Here is a 12,910-nt window from a genome sequence, read left to right as displayed (position 1 = left end):
CAGTAATAAAGTGACCAAGGTAGTTCACCTTTTTTTGGGCCACTTTAAACAAAGGGAAATTTAGCTGTTTATCCTGCTTAGTTCTACATATCAAAACAGCACTTTTAACAGCATTGTACTTTATGTCATATTGCACACCATTATTTGTTAGTCATTATTTTATAGCATCTGTTCAAAACACACTGTATGTGACAAATGCCCAGACAGTGTGTTGGAAGATCTTTTAGTCTCAACAAGATGAGCATATTTTTTTATCATATACTGAAAAACTAGAAATTAATCAGTCAAATCTATGTGTTTGCTGTCATTCTAGCAGCCTACATTAAAGTTTATCTTCTGGAGAATGGAATCTGTGTGGCCAAGAAGAAGACGAAATCAGTGAGAAAATCTCTGGATCCTCTCTACAACCAGGTCCTGGTCTTCTCTGAGAGTCCACAGGGGAAAGTGGTCCAGGTAAGATACACCTAACTTGACGTGCCATGCAGTTCGTTACACAGAACATTCAATTTGGGCATCAGCAGAAAATACAGAGAATGCTGATTCTATTGCAGGCTAATCATATCATGGAACCATTCAATATTTTATGAAAGTGCTAAATAAGAAGTACAGTGGGCCAAAGTTGGAGGTGCTTCGAAAGTTAGCATCCATAGACATTTTGTGTCATCTTTGTGAAGAAAATATATCTATTAAAGAAACATGAATTCTGTATGAGAGCATCAGCTTGCAGTGTCCTTACACCTAAAACACCCTCATGGCTTCCAATGACTGTCAACTGTGGAACAATCATTGGTACAGATCACTTTGATTTGCCAACAAGTTAACAACAAAGCTTAATGCGCAGCAAAAGGATTCCTGACGAATACAAAAAATAAGCTGTGAATTTATGTGTCTAATCTACAATATTGTGAAAAACCTGTAACTGTGAATAAATCCAAAATTTGGATTTTTTTTTTTAAAGAAAATGCGTTTTGTTTTGTTTTTTACATAAAATTGTGACTTTATTTTTCACACTATTTTTACAAGGGTTTTGTTATGTGTGATTCTAAGTTTCAGGTGCCCTAAGTTTAATTGATAGATATTTTTGTTTTTTCTTTTGTTTTGGTTGCGTGGCTCCCTAAAAGCTATTTGGCACAGAGCACTTTCATTTGTCTAAAATGTAACACATAATTTCAAGTTTTGTCATCAAAAATGTTGAAAGAAGAGCAATTGTTTTTTTTTTGTAAAGGTCTATTTGTAAACAGAATTGAATATTAAACAGGAATTAAATATGTCATTGGTGTTTCAGAGTTCCCATTTTCATCATTCTGTAATATAATATCCATTAATATCCAGTACACTCTTCTTACATGATAGGATTGTTAATTAAATGGAAATTAACAGTATAATTTACATGTAATAACACTTTCTGAAATTTTTAAAAAAGGTAAGACACAAATCCTTTTGGGATTTCATCAGAAAATGCATCTAGCATAAAAAAAATGTCAATACCTTTTTAAAAAGTCAAATCTATTATAAGTATTTGTGGGAGCACAGATTTACTAAATATTCAAGAGTTATACATGTATGTAAAATTACATGTAAAGACCAGGCCATTGCTGTTATGATAAATCCACTTAATAGTTTTTATAAAAGTGTTTTCAATTCTATTTATGCATAGTATATCTTTTTCCTAACATTTAATAGGGATTAAATGTACACGATTTTGAAAAAAATTCCAACTAATAACAATAATATTCTGTCATTTTTGGCCTGGGTATTTATATTATAGCAGTGTTTGGCTATATTATTAGGTAACTGTTTTAACAAGTAAATACCGCTATTTAACATAAAACAGACAAAAAATACACAAGAGCTCATGTAACTTAAAGCTAAAAACTACATTTTAATTACAGAAAGTTGATGTGAGTTAATGCAATGATACATTTCTGTTATTTTAGAGCATTTTTTCTGGCGTCTCAACTGCCAGAATATTACCCTTTTATGTATTTTTTTCCCATCAGTAATCAGCAGGTAAAAATAGTATAGTGTTCAGTGGAGAGACTTGCAGCTCTTGCTCTGGCTGCTCTGCTGCTCCCGTCACTGTGTAATTAGCCACTAAACGCCTCCCTCTTAATTAGCTGCTGTCATGTCGCTGTCCTTCGAGTTTCATCAAACTCATTCACACTGGATAATGAAAATCGCTGAAATCAGCAGCACTTTTCAATTTGTCACTTACTGATCTAGCAAAGCAAAAAGCTGCTTAAGTCTACACTGAAAAGTCACTGAGAAACTTACTACTTGTGCCCAAAACCAACTCTCAGCTTTTTCAGCTATTTTTCCAGCCTTTCCAAAACATATCAAGTGCGAAATCTAACTAACAGCTGTTTGTCAACTTTTATTTTGACATCATAAAAAAACATTCTTCCATGTCCCCATTCTGAACATTTTATAAATGAGGCATGGCTATAAGGGGTAAATTAAGATTTTATATGGCGCATGACGACAAAGTGTGTAATGATTCACCAAATTCATGGTTAGGGGGTGGGCATAAAAGTTGTTAAATAGAGTACCACCCTGCATGATCACTTTATAATGATTTGTTAATTAACTAAAATGAGACTTCATTTGTCACACTGCCAAAAATAACTTGAAGTGAACACCAAGGGCCTGCGTGGGTGACAGAATGAAATTGTGCTTTATTTATTTACAGTGATACTAATATAAAACACTGCACAGTGAGGTAGATGAGTCCAACATGGTGAAAAAAATTGAAAGCAATGAGCTCAAGAAAAGATATAGTCAGGAGGAGAAAACAACCAGGGAGACTCAGAAACATGAGGGTATTACAAGGAAGAAGGCTGAGGGGGAATAGACTCAAGACAGTAATGTAAAAGGGAAACAATGAGGTGATGCACAGCACAGAAAGCCACGATGAACTAATGTTCACAACAAGGCACAAAGTAAAATAACACAGAATACAACCGGAAGCAGAGGATGCAACACAACAAGCATTTTGGAATCTGAAATGAAGTCGTTAAAGGCAGATGATGTTTTACTCGGTGTCAATAAACAACAAAACAACAAAAATGAGTGGCAGCTGTTACTGAATTCCTAAATTTATACTACAGTTATTTTCTTCTTTCTTTGATTATTATTAAAAACAGATCCAGGGTTTACTTTGTGTATGTTTCCAGTATGTGTCTTTTATCTGACTCTTTTCAATCATTTATTATTAAGCTGTCTCTTCAAACTAGGGGGAGGTTCTGCTGTCAAACTGTCAGCGGATTAGAAAATGACATGCTGGCTATTTGGAATAATCTCACTAGGTTATATGTGACTTTTATATGCTAGACCACAGACATGTAAATATTTATTGTAACATACCCTTACTTAACAAGGTGAGGTAATTCTGTCCAGTGCCATTGCTTATAGATCAACGTCAACCTGGCATCAGTGTTCAAATTCAGCCCGTCTTAACCTAATCTCTTCTGACACGACCCTCAAACAGTTATTAAACTTAGTGGTTATTCCAAAATAATGGGTATTAATCTTTCTGTTTACGCTGCCTAAGAAAGCTTCCCACTGGAGGGATTTGCTCCCATTCGGGCCCAGAAACATTAGTGAGATCTAGCACTGATTCTGCCTTGTTCTCCGAGCATTTCTCTTATTCCTAGAGAGTGCAAACTTTGGATCTTGGACACTGCAGATGTCATCCTCCATAGCTAACAAACAACTGGTTTCTGCTGTTTTAACTCTCACTTCTCCCATTACCAATGTCTCTTTCCTAATTTGTAGAGGTTAAGGTTAAGATCTTTTTTGAAGAAAAATCAGAAAAAGAAATAGATTATCCTTCTTTGAAAAGCAGAAGACTAGGTTGAAATAGATTTGACCATTGAGTCTCTGTGGAAATCACTTGCAGACACACACTAACATATATCAAGGAAATCAGTGTGCTGGGATGTACAGACACACAAGACCAAAACATGAGTGGACACATTTGCTGAAGGATATTGATTATTTTGTCCACTCCTTGACAAGCTGCTGGGTGGTCTGAGATGAGTCCTGATGTTATCAGGATGTCAGGAGGCAGAGGACAACAAAAGTACAAACACACACAGGATTCCAAACACTACCATCATCCCTCTCTCTCGTGCACAGCACCTCTTTATTTAGTTTTATTGACACCTAACTCTTCTCTCTGCTGCTGTACCAGAGAGAATAACTATCAAGACTGATGGGTTTAGTACAGATGAGCAAGGCAACTTATTAACCTTATTCCTTTATTTTGTTTTCAGTCTTGAAGTAGGCTCTGTAAACATGCATTCTATCCCTTCCTGAGTCTATATGTAATTACAAATGCAGGAAATAAACATTCTGGTTTTTATTATAGGAATATATTTTAGTATATTTTAGAGTCTTACCTTCTAACTCTATATTACGACTCTCTTCCACAGGTTATTGTTTGGGGCAACTATGGACGGATGGACCGCAAATGCTTCATGGGTGTAGCTCGAATCCTACTGGAAGAGCTGGACCTCAGCACAATGGTTATCGGCTGGTACAAGCTTTTCCCTACCTCCTCCATGGTGGATCCAACAATGGCACCGCTCATCCGCCATTCATCCCAGATGTCATTGGAGAGCACCATTGGGCCCTGTTGTGAGCGATCATAAGACTCACGCAGAAATGTATAGTTTTGATGTTGCGGCTAAGTTTCCATTGCTTCAACCAAGTACAGAGTTTTTGTAAACCCTGCATTGCTGCACCTGGGTCAGCCAGGCAGTGCTGTCCCTGGAGCAGGTAGATGTAAAGTATCTCACTCAAGGCTACTTCGACAGGCCCAGCTACACTGGGGAATGAATCACTTCCCTAATTTGGAAATCAATTTACAAACCAGTTGGTCATGCTGGTTCTCATTGGAAATGTGTTATAATTCTTTGATATTGTATCAGACTATTTCCCGAGACTCATGGGAAGTACATTTCTTTTGTTGTTGCAACCGACCGCCCCCCGGAATTTTTTTTTCTCTTCAGAGCTCTATAAAGAAAAAACAAAAACCTTCTTAATGAGGATACTTCAAAGAAGGGTTTGGTTGCCGACATTGATTACATCCTATTGGGACCACGATAGACTCCAGGCTCAGCTCGCTTCAGCTACAGCCCTTCTTTACAGCCTACATTCAATTCCCCATCCCAGGACTGCTTGTTGTCTTTCTGTGTCTTCATTAAGGGGCTGGGCAGCTTCTGAGTGTTATTGTCTACCCACGAGTCCTAGGAGAAAGTGAGACTGTCCTCAAATTGTTTGACAAACCACCATCTCATTTTGAGGGAGCATTGATGGCGAATGAATGTGTGCATAGCAACTTGAGAGGCTTTCAAAGAATATATAAAGTTAAGTGTTGTAACTGACCAAGACATTACCTGGTTTTTAGCACTTGACCTGTATTACATTTCTTGTGTCACAGGTTTGGCCCATCATTGTTCACTTTATTTGGTAAAATGTAGAGAATCTGAGAGGTAGAAATATGAATGAAACCCCCATCATCTACTGGAAGGATGAAGATTTGGAACTGATTTTGTGGGTCAGGGCTAGTCCTGGCTTTCTCTCCTGTTAACTACATTTACCTGGAATACAAGGTATAAAGTGGTCAAAGAGTGAATTTATATGGCTTAGAAGAAGAACTACCACATTATGAGTTTAAAAAAAAAACGTGTCTCATTATAACCCCAAAGCATGTACTTTTTAAATTGCAATGAATCTTGGTATTAGCTGATTTTGCAGATTGTTTTGTCACCATTTTTGGAAGGTGCTTTTCAATCACATCAGTTACTGTTGTGTTTGGAATCAAGCACATAAAAACATGTATCCTTTGGGTTTAAAAAAAATAGCTGGGTGTTTCTTGAATCAACAGCACACCGATTATGTTCAATTAGAGATTTCCAGAGTATGGCACCAGATGTAATCAAAGTCCACCAACCTGAATCACTTCAGGCGGTGTGATATGTGAAAACATTTGACTCCTTCCTCTTGAATATCGTTATGAAAATGCTAGTTTGATAGTTTCACAACCACACTAAATTGGATTTTATGCATGCATTATATCGTATTAGATTAGAATTAGAATTCAAACCAAATAACCATAAATGCATGATCTTAGCATGATTAAATTATGTTAACCTTTATGAGGACACCGTCTACATCCGCCTGGCAAGAAACAACCAGGGTTTAATGGGCTCATGTTGAAGGTGTTTTACTCTTATTTAGTTTAATATAGTTTTCACATTCCACATTCACATGGAATACAGGAGGTAGTTTTGTATCTGAGCTGTAGCACTGACAAACAACAAGCAAATGCAATAGCAATCTGACGTCACTGACTTAACACATTGCTGTACATCCCAGTTTAAGTGTAGTTTCTTTTTAGCTAATACTGTAGAAATAGATTCCTCCCCGCTATTTTTAAAGCGTTGGCTAACAGTTCTCTAATAACAGTTTATACTGTGCCAATTTTTACCAGCAAGTGTCTTCTTCTTCCTTTTCTTCAATTACCTTGCGGCATGTGCCATTATGAGGGAGGCACAAAAACAACCACTTATAACATCTGACAGCAACATTCAGGCTGTGCAGAGAATCACCCCCTTTATTCTAAATTACAGTCCTAATCCACAGAACGTCAAGGCACCTGGTGATTAGCCATGCTACCACTCAGTACAGAGGAAAAAAGGAAAGAGAGGAAGGAAGCATGAAATGTACTTTGCATCATCCAAACAAAGGATCTGAGTGGACTGGCGTCAGGTTTTGTGGACTTCAGAAAAGGACACAAAAATAGGTGGAATTAAAGGAAACACAATGTGCACACTGTAGAGAAATTCATAGTTTATTGAAACGCAAAAGCATATGTATTTCATTTGGGCACTTTATGATTCTTAATGTCTTTTTATGTGTAAATATTGTTAGTGTCTTCTGGAGTGAGCCAAAGTTAACTTATCATGGCTGAGGTGGTTAATGTCAAAGCTCTGAAAGAGGGAAGTGATATTCTTGTTAGTTACTGTAAGATTGTAGCATTAGCTGGTAGCATTCGCATGACTAATTTAAACTTCTAATTAACAAACAACTTGATAAGACTAAGCATGAACTACATGCTACACAGCAGGAAGACTAGTGAAATACAGTACATTGGGTTAAGACCCAATGATAGTGGGGGTCAAAATATGTAGCAAATGTATTTAGATAATGATAAAGGTGACTAATTGTTTTTTTTTTCTAAATTAATAAAACATTCTAATATGAAGATTTTAAGCCAGTTTATTTCATTAATTAATTTATTGTTTTTGGGTTTTTTTTACTTTGAATGAAAATTTCAGAACCAAATTTTTATTAAATCTGCTTTTAATTTAATCAAATCACCCAATTTGGAGCAATTTTACTCTAAAAAGGGGCCTCTAAAATTGCCTCTCTTTTGCCAGTAGCAGTGTTGCAGGGATATTAATGCTGCATTTAGTTCCAAACTGTTTAACAAAATTCTGTAAAGCAATAATCAGAAAGCATCCACTCACTGTATTTGTCTGTTACTTGACAGAAAAATGACATGAGTAAGTAGTGATTTTCGCTGTGGTAAGATTCATCATTGAAAACAAAACAATTGAATTCATCATGAGGCATAAAGGGACTTTTTTTTTTAAATGTGCAATTCCAAACTTTTACTTTGGAAAAAAAATGTCTTAACGTGTCCATTTGTTGCATGTGCAGACAAATGACATTGAATGCAGAAACTGAAAATCACTTCCAGACAAATGTCATTTTATTTTTTTCAATGTTTTTTCAACAAAACTGTCATGTAGTGTCTTATATCTGTAAAAAAGTGTTAGAACTCTGTATGTACCATACATACATATATACAAATATATAAAATTAATATATAATTAGATATAAAATAATGAACTCCCCTTACTTTCACTCAAGGAATGTGTTTGTATTAGTGCTTTTTGTGCCAAAACAGAGATTAGATTAGATATTTGATGGGTAATGGGTTGTTTTCCCAGTTTTGATTCAATGAAAGCCAGTTTCACAAAACTGGGATTCAGTCGTTCACCAAGCCATAAGCAGGATACATGCATCCAAATGATTTAGATTTATCTAATGGCAGCCAGGAGTGATGTAAAAAAACATCACTGAAGTTTCCCACCTCTCTATCTCTAACCTGCAGCCGCTCCCTGTGCAACATAAAGGAACAGATGTTTATAAAGCATTTATCAAAGAGACAATTAACTGTACCATATTAAACTTTAAACAAGTTTCCCAAAATTTCCCCTCTCCAGTGGAGAAACATGACAGCAGTAGTGTGCGATGCATGCAGGAAATAATGGGGTTTTTATGACGTCTACAGATGCAGTCATTTGTGTGAATTTGGGGTATGATTTATTATTCGAATAATATTAATATTAATAATAATATTGTTAATAATAATAATAATAATTCTGTAAGTGTCTGAGAGACAGTTTATATGCCAGCCTTCTTACCAGGATTAAGAGTAACTGTTAATAATCATTGTGTAAATTTTCTCATGCAATGATTCGCCTTCATCACTTTGAGTTAGTCAGTGACACTGTGTAATTTTGAAGGCAAATGATTGACCTGATGAAGTCTGTTAATGTTATTGTTGACATGTTCAGGACCAAAAATGTATGTTTTTGCATTCCTCCATGTTTTGATTGTGTCTGCCACTTGGATGTTAATTGTGTACTTCTATCAATTGTAATGTAAGTAGAGGCCTTAAACACACAATACACATTTTTGCCAGGGCTAAGGAATGAGAATTGGCACACTAAGTGATCAACGCAGGGTAAGAAAAGAGAGAAAAAGACATTTCAATCCATTATTTAAAACAACTTTAGTGTCATCTATGGAAATAGAAATCTGTGCATATGTTCTTAATGAATTTCTGATATACTGAACAAATGAACAAATTGAGCAAAAAAACTACTAATAATAAAACAATAAAAACATATTTTACAGGATAGATTCAACCATTTTGACCCATTTCTTATCAAAACATATTTTCTAAACTGTGCTGTTGTTTATCTGTTGATGTTTGGATGCACCTCGTTTTACTTTTATGTTTCAAATGAGGTGTTTAAACAAAACAAAAAGCCCCCACTAATCCTATCTTGCCGAGGTCCTTTTACACTGTTAAGGTTGTAATTCTGCGAAACCAGACCTTACTTTTTATATATTAGTGGTACTTGATTGTATACATGGTGCCATTTGGGACCAATGCCCAAGAAATGAAGAAAACTGTAGGGGAACGATTTTGTTACATGTATTAAGCTTCTTGTGTGTTTTTGCTCATATTTTTTAGGGTGTAATTTTTACATACCTGCTCCTTTGGCTGCTGCTGGCTTTTACACATTATAAACTGCCATTCACCTGGTTATAGCAAACAGTAGTATATTAAGATGAGTCATGTGCTCCTTCGGTCTTTATTTATATTAACTTTAAAAATAAATCAATGAAGAGCAGATATGTCGAGACAGTTGAAAATCAAATTCTTAAAAAAAATCACATTCTTTAAAATAAAATAGTCAAATATGAATATTATGCTTCCTGGCAGGCCAGACTTTCTGCTGCTAAGCAGCTGATAAGATTAGTGATGATATAATGTACAAGCACAGCTTGTGGCACTGAATATTAAGTACATTCAATAATACAATTCATTTGGGGATATTTTGGACTGTCAGAAAAATGCATACTTTCTAAAGACTCAGCACAGAATGCTAGTCTGGTGTGGTTAAGTGTGCTGTGTCAGCGATAAATGACCACTATGCCAAAAGTCTTTTAGGCCCAACACCAAGTTGTAGTGATAAAACGTATATGCCTAGGGTTTATGACCTCAGGGGAATCGTCCAAAATTTTGAGGTAAACAAAACATCCTTAATAATGACAAATATCTCTTACTTAAATTGTAAATTAAAATAGGCCAAAAGATAGTTAATGTTTTGCCCCATTTTGACAGAGATTATGTAGTTTGTGTTTAAATGTCAGCAAATAGCTTCAATATGTGTAAACTGGAGAACTACTTTTTCATGTAGTAGTCAATAAAACACCGAGCTAACCTTGGTGTACAATGGGTTAAGTCTGTGTCTGTTTTTGCAGATCAACCTAAAAGTGACACTGGAAAGATTTACCTTTGAAGAAGAAAAGAAAAAAATTTCTGTTATCTGCTAAAATCAGCCATATCTTTCCCCTCTGAAGTACATGAGATTTTACTCATTAGAAAGAAAGCAAGCACTCCTTGAATCGTTTTCTTTAGAGTGACAGTGTGTATGTTTCTCGACATATCAAATTATGTTCTCTCACAGGGAAGAGGTGGATGAGTGGGTGGATGAAAGGGAAGATGCTGCTCCTCTGTGGCTATTATGAAACAGTGGCTGGTGGATCCCAAAAGCAGCACATCTCCTCCAGTCCGCTGTGCTGCAGAGACAGCGATCCACAAGCTTTATTTCTTTCCTTCTTAGAGCCCCCAACTGCCTCACAGCCCAAAACTAACCCTCATAAATGTTTTCCCTCACACACCATCTGGTAGATTATCGCGTTCAAAGCATTTCATATTACCATGACTTAATACATTACACAGTTCGGTGAACCAAGTGAGAATCAAAGTGCCATGAGAAATCATAACTTTGTTTTTTTCTTTTCTTTTGGTTTTGTTTAGCTTTTTTTTTGTTCTATTTTGTTGTTACTGTTTTTATTTTATGACTGTTTGGTGTAGATTTAGCTCTCATCTTTCTAGATTATATCTCAGTCATTCAGTTCTACACAAGTCTTAACTCACTGTTTTGCAAACATGGTTGTTTTATTTCCTCAGTGATACAAAGCCATCATATTAAAAAATCCACAGCCTTAAATTCTATTCTTTAAATCATGTGGTGATGTCTTCTAAAGGCATATGAGAATTGTCTAAACCATACATATTCCCAAGACCCCTAACATAATAAGGGAAGGCGATGTTTTGGTTTTAAGATGCGTAGTATAAAACAGTTTTACAGGCCTTCTTATGTTTTCAAGGACATGTAATATGGGCAACGTCTGGAAGCAATGTTACTGGAAAAGTTTTCCTTAGTGATGAGTATTTATCCAGGGAAAAATTGTTTTTGTCAGCTATACTTTCATTAGATAAATAAACCTATCCATTTTCTTTCTTCATTGTCTTTATTGTTGCACTTGCAATTTTTGCTACTAGAACATTAACAGCAGTAACAGTAAGGTATTTTGCCAGGTATCTGTTTAAACGCCATATTTTAAGAATTGCCAATCTGTTTAAATATTTGAAATACTGATTTGTAAGTATATTGCATTTTTTTTATTTACTTTATTCCAGTAGAATAGCATTAACAATCGTTAGCATTAAAGTACAAAAAAGCTGCAAAAGTCCATATGCATTGCTTTCCATTTGTTGCTCATGTTTTACTGACTTGAAGTCCTGAATGTTATCAGAAGAGTGACAAAATGTTGTAACTTTAGTTTTAGTCACTGCGCTGTCATTTAAAACACATATATTTGCAGATTCTTTGGGAAACCGTTATATTGTTGAGTAAATGCACAATTTGGTGTATTGTTATTCTATTCCAGCTGTCAATAAAATAGTTTAACTCCATCATTAAATGCTTTATCTGTTTTTTTTAATCTATTTGTTTAATTTAAGGTGGTCATATAAAAAGCAGCAGAAAGACGTTCTATGCTTACAAAACATTGCTTATTGATTATTTGTACAATGTCGATATTATATTGCTTTATTTTTAAACAGCCTTTTTAAGATCTGGCCAAGCGCTACAGAAGAAAACAAGCCTATGGTTAACTCTGGGACATTTACTGCAATGTTTATTAATGCACATCATCCCTGTTAGAAAGAAAAAAACAAATACATCAAAATCCTGGAAAAGGAATGTCACATCCACTCAAAGGGAGACAATCAGACACATACTTGTCATACCAGCTAAGAAGTACTTTTGAATTATACTTGAATTTTTATTTTTCAGAAGGGGGCACAGTTAGCCCATAAGCAACATAACACTGACAAGCTACATAAGGGTGAGAGTCTGGTTTGGATGGACAGAGGACTACAGCTTTACAACAAAAGACACTTCGAGGTCACAGACTAAGCACTTAATTGTAACCTATATGTCATTTGATAAGTAATCTGCATCATTCAACATCAGTAATCATTATTTCACCTGTTGTTGGTTTATGTCACTCTATTTGACATTCTGTGCCTTTATGGAGCCCTTTTAGCCATTCATCGTGACTTTATTGATAACTATTTTATAAAACATAAATCCACAGTGACCTTGAACTTGGTGGTGTTGGTTCTTGTCAATGTATATGATTTTATTATTAGTTATTAGTTATCTTTCTCTGTGCTGAGTGACATTAATGCTTAGGTTTTTAGTAACTGCAAGTTCTTGGTTCCTTTCTGCCTCTCTGCCTGTGTGATTTTGCTCCTGTCCCTCTTCGAAAACACTTTATTTTGAAGGTTAGGGCCTCATGTAGGTTTCCATGCTTTTACTTCCCTTAAAGCCTGAACCATAAAATAATTGCCAGAAAATTCAGATTTCTTTAAAAAATTAAGTGTTTAGTCACCCATCTGATGAAAAAAAAAGAATTTGCATATTTGACTTTAAATTTGTATCATATGTGCTACATCAGGAATGCAATGTATTTATTTATTTATTTATTTAATGTATTTTTTGGGGGTGGTGGTGACTATGTAGATCTCTACCTGTAAATGCAATGTGTGTGTGGGTGTGTGTGTGCAGTTAGGAATTATTGGTGCTCTGTTATCATCACTGTAGACTGATCATCAACTAAAGCTCCTGGGAAGATTTTCTGTGAAGACTTGAGAAGGGAAAACAGAAATACAGAGAAAGACACAAGA

General features: G+C 35.4%; 1 protein-coding gene across 2 annotated transcripts in view; it reads left to right on the top strand.

Annotated features, from left to right (window-relative positions):
• rims4 (regulating synaptic membrane exocytosis 4) overlaps window positions 1-11,640 on the top strand; it is a 55,627-nt gene extending 43,987 nt beyond the window's left edge. For both annotated transcript variants that reach the window (XM_026167306.1, XM_026167307.1), the window contains exons 5-6: window positions 314-453; window positions 4,434-11,640. In XM_026167306.1, coding sequence (XP_026023091.1) covers window positions 314-453; window positions 4,434-4,652 — 359 coding nt within the window. In that variant the 3' untranslated portion in view covers window positions 4,653-11,640. The remainder of the gene's footprint in view (window positions 1-313; window positions 454-4,433) is intronic.
• Window positions 11,641-12,910: the final 1,270 nt, after the last annotated feature.

This window comes from Astatotilapia calliptera, chromosome 5 (genome assembly GCF_900246225.1).
Source record: "Astatotilapia calliptera chromosome 5, fAstCal1.2, whole genome shotgun sequence".
NCBI classification, from domain to species: domain Eukaryota; kingdom Metazoa; phylum Chordata; class Actinopteri; order Cichliformes; family Cichlidae; genus Astatotilapia; species Astatotilapia calliptera.
Note: the sequence above shows the minus strand (reverse complement) of the source record. Positions and strands in the feature narration are given on the sequence as shown.